The sequence below is a fragment of the Centrocercus urophasianus genome, unplaced genomic scaffold (assembly GCF_019232065.1).
Source record: "Centrocercus urophasianus isolate 14NV4802_14NV808 unplaced genomic scaffold, USGS_Curo_1.0 seq_5, whole genome shotgun sequence".
NCBI classification, from domain to species: Eukaryota; Metazoa; Chordata; class Aves; order Galliformes; family Phasianidae; genus Centrocercus; species Centrocercus urophasianus.
The window spans coordinates 4,050,921-4,064,016 of NW_024885088.1; the positions used below are offsets into that span (position 1 = coordinate 4,050,921).

Below are 13,096 nucleotides of genomic sequence, written 5' to 3' on the forward strand. Positions count from 1 at the left end.
ACACTCACTTTTATGTTCAGAAGATACACATCTCAGAAAGCAGACTTGACTAAGGGCTGCCTGCATTATGTACAGAAGCAGCTTCCTGGTCAGTTTAAGTATATGACTCTTAATGCACAGATTTAAATGGGAAGTTGCTTTGGCTTCAGGGAAGCAAAATCTAGTCCAGAAATCTCGTGGTGTAATACATTAGAAAAACAATATTAATTTCAGTTAAATGTAAACCATGTATTTTACTGTTTTTTTAATTGCCCAAAATGTCAATTTTGGTTAAGGTTAAAAAAAAAAAATAACCTGGTTGGTTTGTTCAACCATGTGAGTGAATTTCAACTTGTTGTTTAAGTAAAAGGATATCTGCAACATCATAAAAATACAGATTCTGTTTCTTACATTTTCTTCTCATAAAAAATGGAAAATGAAGAAAAATGTGAAAGCGCTTAGGGCTATGGTATTTGGTTTGAGGATCAGTTGAACATTTTATTTTGTCTGTAGCACTAATTATAGATTTGATTATTATATAAATATTGTTTCATGTTAGTTCTATGGCCAGACTTCTAAATTTAGAACTCACCTTTTTTTTCATGATGTACTTTCAATAATAAACATTATGATCAAGTCTAGGTGTATGTTACAGTATTAAAATGCCTCCTTTTTAAGCACTCGGTGGAGTCACTGATACTGTTCTACTATGGCTTAGCTAGTCTGCCTGTAAAAATGAAGGTTTATTTTCATGTGGTTTGAACTAGAACGACCGATTTTTGATGTGTGCTCACCCATAACCATTAAAATTGTATGCAATGGCAGCTTAAATGTTTTATTTTCAAATAAACAGGCAAATGGACTGTTATTTCTATAAATAAGCATACTAACGGAATCATGCCCAAGTTTTTAGCCTGGAGCAAGAGGAAACCACACATTTTCTGTTTATTTTTGTGGGTTTTACTATTTTAAGTTACATGAGGCCCTGAACTAAAGATATTCTGACATTTCTGGTTACTCTGAAGAAAAAAGTCCCAATAGTTTCTTAACAAGTTAAGTCAGTTTATTCTTGCTGCTGAGTGACAAAAAAGTATTTTCTGCCACAACGATATATGCAATGTCCTCCTGGACGTCCCTAATCTCTTCTAACAGAGCTCAAAAGAAAAATGTACAAAAATAGGAAAAGGGTTGATGAAGGGCCTAGTCCTGCAAGTATGTATCCAAAACTACTTACATGCATAGTGCCACTAAACGTGATTCTGCAGGAGTATTTGAGAACTGTCCCTGTCTCTTTAACTGAGAACAGATGTTGAGAGTGGTATCAGATGCTCTTTTCTGTTCTCCTTTCCCTTGTCCTCAGTTTTAACATGTTCACGAAGGATAAAATACCAAGGTTCTTATGCTGTCTTTGGAACAGTAAAAGACAAGCATGAACTGAAAAACTTAGACTGTGCACTAATAAATGCTGCTTTGTTTTTCCTTTACAGCTAGCTACTTCTAATGTTTTGAAGGGCCAGAAATGGGCAACTATTTGTTTGATTTTTTTTTCTCAGTAATACCTCCGCAGCTTTTGCTTAGCCTCAATTGGTGATCGACAGTTGATGGAGATTTGGTTGAGATTTTTAACCTCAGTCTTGAATAGAAAAATTCAGGGATCATCACAGGATTGAATTTTTAGAAGTGTATCAGACTATCTTTTATAACTGAATGTTTCTGCAGCCCAGAGTTACTCATCTAAATCTGGCCAGTTAAAAACAGTTCGACCTCTGTACCTCGTTTCTTTGTGGTAATAAAATCTTCTAATAAAAAGAGAGAAAAATGACTGAAGTAGGTAAATGCAGAAGAATTAAGGATGAGGAAAGCAAATGAACTCAACTGCAATCACTATGCCAGTAACAGCCTTAACTTAAAAGTATTGATTAAATATCTGAATATTTACATCTTGTACCGAAACCGCTGAAGGCAAATGATGCATTGCAAAGCAAACAGAAGCTGACCTTTGCACGTTTTCCCATCAGGCTGCAGGGTAAATCCAACTGGGCAACTGCATCGTACCCCTGTCGCGGTATCCTTGCAAGTCCGATCACAGCCTCCATTATTGACAGCACATGTTTCTGCAGAATGAAAGAGAAAGAGAGAGAGAGAGGGGGGAGAAAGGGAGTGTAATGAAATGTTCTGGGGGAGGGGAGAGGCACCAACTCTTTGGGGCAATATTACAATATCATGAAAGCCGTCTAAATTATAAGCAAGCCAACTCAAGCAAGCTCTCAAGGTCATCAGGGCCCACATACTTGTTTTGACTGGTAAATCATTTCCACAAGTCACAATTTCTTTTTTCCTCCAAACTGGTGTTTTTATTTATTATATTTAGTTTGTGCTTTTGAACTGTCTTAGGCGATAGGATGGGTTATTGCATATGAAACAAGTTTAAGAAAAAAAAAGTGATTGCCTTTAAAAGCAGAACCAAACATTCAGTCTGTTTCATATCAGTCAATGTCTAGCCAAGGCTTTTTAAGGTTCATTTTTTTAAAGGAAGTTGTAGGCATAATGAACTTTAAAAAGCAGTAGAAAGCAAAGCAGAGTGCTAGACACGGAACCGAGACTTTTAAATCCTTAGTTAAGAAAGAGTTAATGGAAAATGAACTACATATATCACTTTGACAAGAATCTACATGCCCAATCTGTTCTTACTGAACTACAAGCAAAAGGCATCTGGGTTTTGTCCACTTAAAGCTTTTTGCAAATTGAAAGGAGTTTGGAGTGGGTGGGAGGGCATAATTGAGGTCACTGAACCCATTCCAAGCTGTGTCATTGAAATTTCCCAGTGCTTGTAGTATGTAGAAGGGTGGCTGGGCAAACACAGGCAAGGGAAAACTGCAGTACTTTTACAACAGTGGGCAATGGCTATTAGGTACCACCACTTTAAAAAAAAAATCTTCAACTTCATCACTAAAAAAAAAAAAAAAAAAAAAAGAGAAAAAAAAAAGTGAAGAACACTCCCTCAATGCCATTACTTTCTGTGACTTGTGTGAGCACATGCGTAAACCTTACACATACATACACATGCATACCCACACACACACACCCATAAAATAGATAAAAGGCAAGTGAAACAATTAACTTTGCTTTGATCCAGAGAATAGGCTGGATGCAAGGATGCCAATTTAGTCAGTTTGAACTCTGAATTTATCTGAAAAGTATTTACTTCAGAGAGTAAGCCCTTTTAATAGTATCTTTTTCAGTTACTCTGGCTTTGATTAAATTAAAATAATCTCCCTGCTCCCCCCAAGATGCCATTATTCTACACAGTTCACCTCATTTTGGCTTTCCCTGGAGAGGCTTTGTCACTACTTACTCAGATTTACAGACTCTTATTGCTAAATATTCACAGCCTGTGTCACAATTGTACTCTGTAGACAGGGTCTCACAATACACTATAGGATATGCTAATAAGGAACTGCCTTAGAACAGTAGGTTGATCAAAAATTATTTACATAGAACAGAAAAGGCTTTATCTTTAAACTGACTGGTACTAAAGCATTTTTATTTTAAAGTAGCCTCTGCTAATACCCTCAAGGTGACTGCCCCTTTGGAGGGACTTCCCTGCTTCTAAGTAAAACAAAAATAAATTTGTTTTCAATTTTGAACAAGCAAAGACCTATGTATTAGTTTTGGAGTAAGCTGCTGGCACTGATGACCCAAGCTGAAATCGAAGGGTAAGGGGCACGCATGCATTAACAGCATGAGACAAAACTTTGCTGTCCATATACATTCATTCACGCTGTACTAGATATGTATACATTTATACCATATATGCTATATAATAACATCATGTTGAAAAAAAAAAGAATCAGTATACAAATGAATTTGTACACAACTACCAGAAAGCACAGTTAGTAAGTAGATTGCCATGTTTTTGCAACAGCTTTCTAAAGATGGACTTGCGTCTATACATCTTCATTCTCAGGCAGAGTCCTTGCTTACCTGTGTTCTCCAACAAAATGAATGGGCCATTCTGCATGAGCACAGACTATTTAGGTGGGACTTGCAGGACCTGAACCTACCTGCTTCAATTTTGATTTTCATTTACTTCCCTTGGAAGGACTACTTAATAGCTTTCGATGCCGACATTGCTCTTTGGAGAATTCTTTTGTAAGATGAAGAAATTTCCATTTGTATATGAATGCATGTGTGTATCCTCATATGCCAAAGGAAGAAGTTTCAGATCATTTAGAAGTGCTTTTTTTTTTTTTTTTTTTCCTCCTTCGGTACAGTTTAACGGTGGAATGACTAATCAGGAGTAAAGAGTTAAAGAGTTAAGGTTAAAAACCAGGCAAAAGTGCTAAAGATGTACGTTTGGCATGGCACTGCAAACAGTAGTAAATCTTCTGTTAGCAGATTAGCTTTGGCATATGAAGAGCCCTTTATTGCAGTTCATGAGCAAGAGATGAACATGAATAGCAATATTTCTGTTTTCTGGATGACATCCAATGAAAATGAATCGACACAACAATTTTTTTTTCCCATGGCATGGATGACTGGATCTATAGGGTAAGGGTCATCCAGTGAACAAGAGTTATTTCTATGTATAAATAGAGTGAATCAAGCTAGCTTTTCTTATTTTCACAGAGATTTAGTAAAACAAACCAAAAAGGCTAAACTCCCTTCAGCTTTCCTGGTGACTCTGACATTAATACGTGATGAACTCTAATACAGAATGAAGATCCAATTGAGCGAGAGGACTTCTGACATTACCTACTAACATTTTGAATAACCAGAGAAATGTACTGATGAAATTCCTTAAGATCAAGGTCACGAGAAAAAAACATGGTAAAAGAAAGCAAATGTGAACAGCAGAATGTGGGAAAGAGATATTACAAACTACATCAAATAGAAGTGCTGAGGCCTATATACAACATAAACCGAAGCAAGTCACCACTTGTGTTTCTGTTAGAAATGACTTCAACCTATCCTTCTCACCCCTGTCAAACTTTAGTATGCATTTGAAATGCAAAAACAAGTTTCAGAGCAGAAATAAATGTCTTATTTCCAAGCTATCATGCTAGAGATGCTATACTTATACGGAAGGGAAAGAAGAGATGTTCAAAATTAGGATTAGATTCACAATGATATTCATCCTACAGGTCACTGCTTTTCCAGTTTTTCTGATGTTTTTTCTTATGATGAAGTAGCAGAAAAGAAGTGGAAGACAAAACAGTGATATTTCGTCTCCTTCTGAATTGTGATAAAGCTCATCATTTGTAACTATTAACCTTAACTAGAATTTTAAAATGCTCATATCATTACTGAATTCCCACCAGAAAATGCAGACAGAAACAGGGATCTAAACAAAAGGAAATCTATTTACATATATGAGGCATTGTGGGAAAGCATATATTATATTTTCCACTGTCAGCTCTTTATAATGAAACAGACTTATATATCTGCTCCCTGGATTGATAAACAAGAAGAAATCAAATTCATTACCAGCATAATATAACTATGTTTTACTACATCAGTCCATTACACTACTGGACCTGTTGTTTCTAAATATCCTAATAAACCAAATATTCTACTAAAAAGTACAAGCTTGCACTGTCAGTCCTCCAGCACTGGATTAAGGGTGTTTACTAAGTTAGCAGGTGAAGTTACATGGATATTCAGTACTTTAATGTGTCACTCCAGTGCCTGCAAGGGTTTAGCAGAGAGAGATGAGGGCCAGGCTCTATTATGCACCTTTTGAACCAAAGCAGAATCTTTATCAGGAGGTCAGAGAGCCTGGTCACTTCCTTCAAAACAGATCTAGCATCAGACAGTACTTATTTGGCTTTGAATACTATAAAATTCCTGGAATTGAATACATTTATCATGATTCGGGAACATTTCTGATAACCTCCATTTCATTTTTTATGAAATATGTAAAATATAAGCACTCAAAATGTAAGCCTCTACTCAACTCTGGTTTTTAGAAGTCGTCAATTATTTCATAAAGTCATTCAAAATCTCCCTTCAATCATTTTATTTTCATTTTATCTTTACAGTCAAAAGAACATAACGTGATTTCGAGTATTACTAAAAATTGGACAAATCTAGACTTTTAAAGTTTGGACCAATTTCATCTAAAATTCAAAACAAGGTTTAGAAACTGAGATATGGTGCAAATGAGAAGGTAGATATCTGAAGATTATAAAGTAATATAATATAACTGTCTTAGTGAGGTCACTCTATAGAATCTTTTATAAGTCACGAAGTATGGTTCCTGATGACTGATGAAGACAGCTTAAGAAGGGCAAGTGAGAGGCTCTGGGAAACTTCAGACCAGTGAGCCTCACATCAAAAATCGTAACAGAAGCCATTTCCAAGCACATGAAGGACAAGAGGAAGATTTGAGAATGTTTAAAAAACAGCTTACTAAAGACAAACCATGCCTGGCTAACAGGATCACCTTATACATGAGTTGGTCTGTGAATAAAGGGAGAGATGTGGATGCTGTTCATCTTAAATTCAGCAAGTGCTTTGGCATGATTTTCTGTAGTATCCTTATGACTGCAGCAAGAAAAAAGAGACTGGTTAAGTGGATAATACAGTGAGTGGGTCGGATCACGGGGACTGTCGAAGCAACAAATTTAAGCTGGAATTTCAACTTAATATAAAGAAAAATACGTTCACAAAGAGAGTGGTCAAACATCAGAACAGGTATCCAGGGAGGATGTGAAATTTCTGTCCTTGGAGATATTCAAACTCAGCAGTACATGGCCATGAACAACTGGGTGTAATTGGCCTTTCCTTGAGCAGATCAGATCAAATGATCGACAGAACTCCCTTCAACTTACATGAATCTACAGCTCAAGAAGACTAATTCACCTATTCTATAGAGAATAGACTCAATTTCACTTTTCCTTCACATTATTTATTTCTGGAAGAGAAGAAGGAAAAGGGTGGGACCATGAACACAGCAAGCATCATGTCAAATTCAAGAGCTGAATGCATGTCTGTCCAGTATCAAGCATTTATGCATTTATTTCTTTGGAATCTGATATTTGTGTATTTCCAATAAGAAATGCTCAAATTCTGAAAGCTGGAACACAAAAGCAGAGGTGTAATTTTTTTCTTACATTTCCCACAAGCTGCTGTGTCATCTTTAGCAAATTACTTGGAGCTCACATGAAATTTGGTGATGTATTAGTCTCTTTGTGTAAAACAGAGATGGTTTTTCTTGTATCTTTTGAAATTCATTAGTACACATGATCGAGAAACATTAAACACCACTGTTTTTATTGCTACAGATAGTACAGAAATTACTACAAGTAATACCAAAATTAAGTGTGAGCAATGCCCAATTTTAATTTCATTTTTGCCCTGACTACATAATATTCCTCGTCAAATGTAACACTTTGCAGAAAAAAAAAACAAATTCTTAAAAGAATTTCTTCTTTTTCATCCACTCTGAGAGTGCTTTAAATTAGTACAATATGCAACAGGATTAATTTAAGAATGCTTCATCAACAGATGAAAATGTTTCTGTTTTGTCCTAAACATGGTCCATCATTTTGAATTGGCTCTAATTATATTCTACACAAAAAATTAATCCTATAAGCTCTGGAATGTGGGCACATACCTGCACGTATATGCTAAACTCAGTCAACCTGCCAAAGCAGTGTGAGGAAAAATTGCTTATGATAACACACGACTTTCAAAAGATTCTCTTACAAGACAAAAAGGTTTAAAAAAACAGTGATGCTGTACATGGCTAAAAGGAATGAAGGGGACAAGTAACAATGTCATTGCTCCATTTTTTTTAAGACCTAAAACTTTGGGTGGCACATAAGCGGCAGGGAGGTAAGAAGGTAACTGATGAACTCAAATTTCAGAAAGAACTACTGTAATCCTGCTCCTCCCACAAGAAGGCTGAGCCAGATGGTAGTCACAAACAACCCTCAGAAAAAGATTGACTAGAACTTGGGTGTGTCCTATCACTGCCTAAAAGCAGAAGTGCTATTTTGAAGACACTGTACATTGTGCAGGCTACCAAGATACCAGGCAGTGTATGAAGGTCACCCCAAAAATAATGCCTCATATTTATTTCCATGGAAACAAAAACAGATACAAAAAACACTATTTGATAGAGCAAATTCTCTGCTATAAAAAAATCTATTTTTCAACATAGTCACCACTTTTAACTGTGCATCTTCACCAAAAATAAACAAGAGCTTGCATTCTGTGCTCATAAACAACTGCACCAGCAGAGGTAACTCACTGTTGCTGTCATCTCTACAACATTCAGCAAGTGTCAATGTACGTCAATGGGTGTAATTTGTTCTGCATGGAGGAATTCAGGGAAACGCCTTTGCTTCACACTGCACTTCCACGTCAGATGCCATTTTGTCACGTTGACCCTCCACTGCCATCAGTTGTATTGCAACAAAATGTAATGAAAATTGGTTGGAAAGTTCAACCTCTACTGCCATACCACCAATATACAGCTCCCATGCTATGGGCCAACTAAATAAAATAGGAGGCATTACTTTCAGAGCGATCTTTGTAGAAAACTTTTTCAGTGTAGACCAGTGCAGGTCTATACAGTATCAAGAACAAGACAGAGAAATGCTGTGTGGATTTCTGCATGGCGGAGGATGAACTTAACTGCATGTTATATCCAGAGTGTATTAAAAGGGTAAAAATGTGCTACTGATCAGTGTCAGTTCCCTTTTTCTCATCAATATGCAGCTCTTTCCCAAAGAGCCTGTCCTCCACAAGGCATTAAAAGAAGAGTAAACCCCTAGCAACACGGTGTTTCCTTTGGACAGAGACGTGGTTCTCTGATCTTTTCAGTTACCCAGAACAGCAGCTTGCAGTCAGCAGGATCTAAAAAGACCTGTTTTCAACTTCTTGATCGCAAAACCAATGACTGGAAAGGGCAGTGAACAACTAAATGGAAAGACTGTTCTCAACAATGTGTGTACGAACATGCAAAGATGACTTAATAGAAGGTCAAAAGTAGCAGCAGTGAAAACACATCATGTGTAGTCTGGACCGCGGACAGAACTAGGACATCCAACCCAAACTGGCCAAAGTGATATCCCTTACTACGTGGCGTTATACTGAACAACAGAATGAAGAGAACTGGCCAGGAGGGTTAGCTGCTGCTTGGTGACTGGCTGAGCATCAGTCAGTAGGTGGTGAGCAATTGCATTATGCATCCCCTTTTTTATTTTTATTTTTTAAATTCTATTTTATTTTCTTCCCTCATTAAACCGTCCTTATCTTAATCCATGAGTTCTTGCACTTACACCTGTTTTTGATTCTTTCCCACATCCCAGTGCGGGAGAATGTGTGAATACCTGTGTAGTGCTGAGCTGCCTACTAGTTAAGGCACCACAAGAACATACCCTCTTTTCTCATTAGTTAGTAATTAGTAACTAGTTTAAAGGTAATTGCTCACCACTTGGAGAGATGGGTTTGTGCTGGTACTCAAATTTGAAAGACTACTGAGGTGTATAATGTCTGAAAGCATAAATCTCAGCAATACCTGACTTTAAGACAGATAAGGGATAAGAAGAAACAGCAGTCCTTCAAAACAAAGAATTTTTTCTGAGTTCAACAAATTTCTGTACACTGTTGAGGCTGAAATGGTAAGCAGTAACTACAGCTGTAAAGAGGACATGAAGGGATATATTTTCCCTACCTAGTTCCTAAGACTGGCGAAATGATAACACTGACCACAGTGCAAGTCAAAGCAGTTCACTGCCCTTCAATTGGAATTTGCTTGCGGTAGCCTAAAGCTCACTGGGTCAGCAGAAATAGACTGCTCAGGCTATACTCCCAAAACATGTACCACATTACAGGATATTATTTTGAGTCGCTGTTTATGTCAGCCAAAAAGCAATTCACATGAAGTCCGGAACCCCAAACTTCAAGTATGTTATCCAGCTTTGTCTCGGCTAATTGCCCAGAGTAATAATACTCAGATAAGTGAGTAGTAATATCCAGAACATAATTATATCTATCTCTATACTTGGACTGAATATTGCAGAAGACTTGAACACAGTATCTTAAAACTCAGAATTACTGTCTTAAATTCAGGATTCAGACATATAAACAAGTTAATCTCAATGTGACTGAAAGCTAAAGACTACAAGCAGGTTGATAGATCTAGGTACTCTGTTTTTCAGCCAGTCCAGGAAGTAGTATATGGATTACCTTGAATAGACTTTTCTTAATGAGAAATCTGTGAATTAACATTGCCTCATGGAGAGACAAACAGGGTTAACACACTGGCAATTTGTTCCTCAGCAGCACCCTAACTAAAGCTGTTCTAAACTGCTCCTGTGATAACATGCTTATTTATCCTAAAGCACATAAATACAAGTTGATTTGTTCTCATTCAATCTATAGTGAAACACAAACTGACTCCCCAAACTATGTGTACAAGATTGGAGAACTTGTATATTCTTACAAGTGAGGAAAGATGAAAGATATCTTTAGAAGAAAGCAAATGTCTGACAATTAGTAATAATGAATACTGAAAAGCTTAAAAATGCCCATCAATGTTCATCAGATAAGAGTTAATGTACAAATTGGCATCCTTATCTCATCTGCGTTATGTCCTGCACTAATTCCCAATAGATTCTTAGTATGTCTCGGCAGACATGAAATTGTAGAACCAGTTCTAGACAGAGAACGCAGAATGTCAGTTAATACTGCCTTACATTTTAGACAAATTCATTTATAAAGCAAAATCTCAAAAATCTCAAATTGGGTGATTTTTTAAGAAGAAAAAAAGTACATACTTAAGATTCTTTATTTTGAGAAGGCCTAATCACTCAGCTGAGTGGAACTGGTTCCCTAACTTTCAAGAACACTAAATTAATTCAATTGAAAACATAAAAGTACGTGAAATCAAATGAGCCCTTAACTGTAAGCTAAAATGTGTTACCTCCTTTCACATCAAAAAAAGCCTGGCTAAGAGGCAGCCTGTGCTCATATCTTATCTTTTCACTCCACACTGATATCACAGCATCTCTGCCAAATACATACGTATGTGAATTCCACGTATACTGGATTTCTGTTTAGCACACTCCTCCATTTCACATTTATGTTATGTAGAGGAATCTTATGGAATCAGTTTTATCACTAATGGCATCAGTGGTATATGCAGGCGAATTGCGTGGCCATGCCTAACAAAGGCTATCCAACCAGATTAAAAAAACCACTCAAAACCCCACTCAAATTCCAACCAAAAGTACACAAATTCTTTAAATCTGAAACTTGGATGACAAATCTTAGGAGAGGCAGTTTTAGAGAAAAATGTGCTGTTGACTACACAGTTGAGCTTACTTTCAATATGAGAGTATACATGGTTTGGCTAAGAAGAAAATGAAACAGAGGATACATGCTGCCCTCCATAAAACGAATTTTATTGCAAGTGGCAGTATGTGCAGTACATGACATGAGATCAGGATAGAAGCAGAGACCCAAAGAACAACAAGCACAAGGAGAAACTTAAACATAGAGCTTGAAATAACTGAATTTTCAGTTAAGTCAGAACTATGTTATTCTCATGCAAATTACGCCCTGTGCTGCTGAAAGGGTAGAGAAAAAGCATTCAGAAGAGCATAATGAAAGAAACAAATAGCTGCGAATAGAAAGAAGTAGAAACTGAAAGAGCTTCATATTCAGGGAATGAAAAAGGTGAGACAGAAAGGGTAACTTGCAGGATGTGGAATTCTTCACTTCGTTATGCTTGTCTCCTCATTTCCTTGCAATTTCATGATTGGTAGAATTTTATTTGCATGAAAATAAGATGAGAATTCTGCACTACCACATTCTGAATGTGTGAAGAAATGGCTAGGTGCATCTCACAGTGAATCACAAATCCTGCAGTTCTCATTTCAGAAAACTTCTATTCATCTTCAGAGGAACAGTCCAAATATAAGTATTGTCACTTGAGAGATCGCATCAGGTATGTTATGAACACTGGATGGGTCCATTCTGGCCACTTAAAAACAGCACTATTAATTTTGTTTGTGCTGTCTTTTCCAAATAGAGAAACTGTGTTTAAGAAAAACTGAAATACTCTGAACACTGATAGAGGGCATTATGTCTTGACCTTGGGCAAATCCTTTCATTTAAAATGGAAAAGCAAAACAATGGAAGGCATTGGAAGGAATTCTGGATAAGGTCTGAGACTTTATCATCAGCAAAGAAATGAGGAAAAAAAAAAAAAAAGAAAGGATTTTTACAGGAATGAGCACACCATTCACAAACTCAGTGAATAAAAGTGACGATAACTCAGGATGAAAGGATCTGCCCTTGGGAGAGAGAGAATGCATGAATAACCTCAGGGATTCCTTTCCCTATTTTCTGTGATTTCATACAGCAAAGCAGAACTGACAGAAAGAGTTAAAAGTGGGGTCTTGGTCTCACTGTTAGGAACTAAGTTAGAGATTCTCCTAGCAATATGCCTGTCAATATTATGCTTTAAATGCTTTATTGATTAAAGCACAAGGTTGGGATGCATACAGGGCAGCACATCTGGCTTTGTGACAGAAGCTCTCTGTTAGCAAGCATTTCTAAATCAGATAAATGCCACTCAGAGAAATAAAGACATATTTTAAGTAACTTGAAAGAGCCTTGGGAGGCAATACAACAAAGCTAGGAACTGAAGTACATCCTGAAAAAGTGTTTTTGTCTTAAAGTAATGCTTGGTAGGCTGTAACTAAGTCAGAAGTTAATTGCTTTGAAAGAACACTTGAAAATAAACACTTGTTTGCCCTTCTTCCTGCTCTTCCAATACAGAATAGAATCATCTGGAAACTATTATTCTGAAAGAGGATCAAAAATCTAGAATCAAGACTATAAAATTCATTATTTCCCTTTGGAACAAAACAATCTAAGGCACTCAGAAATTTCCTAATGGAAAACCTTAGTTCATAACAGTTTATTCCGATAGCTCAGTATTTGGTGTTACACAGCATGTTTGAAACCCTGTTCTCAATTCTATTATCTTATGTTTACTGAAATGCAAGAATGTTGTGCCCTTATCAAGCTATCAGTTATTAATAATGGTTCCAAAAACAGAGCAACTTCAATTTACAGCCCAATTGCATCCCTTGAA

The 13,096-nt window shown here is 36.7% G+C and overlaps 1 protein-coding gene across 4 annotated transcripts in view; it reads right to left on the reverse strand.

The window, feature by feature from the left end:
• SCUBE1 (signal peptide, CUB domain and EGF like domain containing 1) overlaps nt 1–13,096 on the reverse strand; it is a 205,337-nt gene that overhangs the window by 71,970 nt on the left and 120,271 nt on the right. For all 4 annotated transcript variants that reach the window (XR_006171503.1, XM_042835115.1, XM_042835114.1 and 1 more), the window contains exon 8: nt 1,977–2,093. Coding sequence is in view for 3 of the 4 variants with exons in the window: in XM_042835115.1 (XP_042691049.1) it covers nt 1,977–2,093 (117 nt within the window). In the remaining variant the exon portion in view is untranslated. The remainder of the gene's footprint in view (nt 1–1,976; nt 2,094–13,096) is intronic.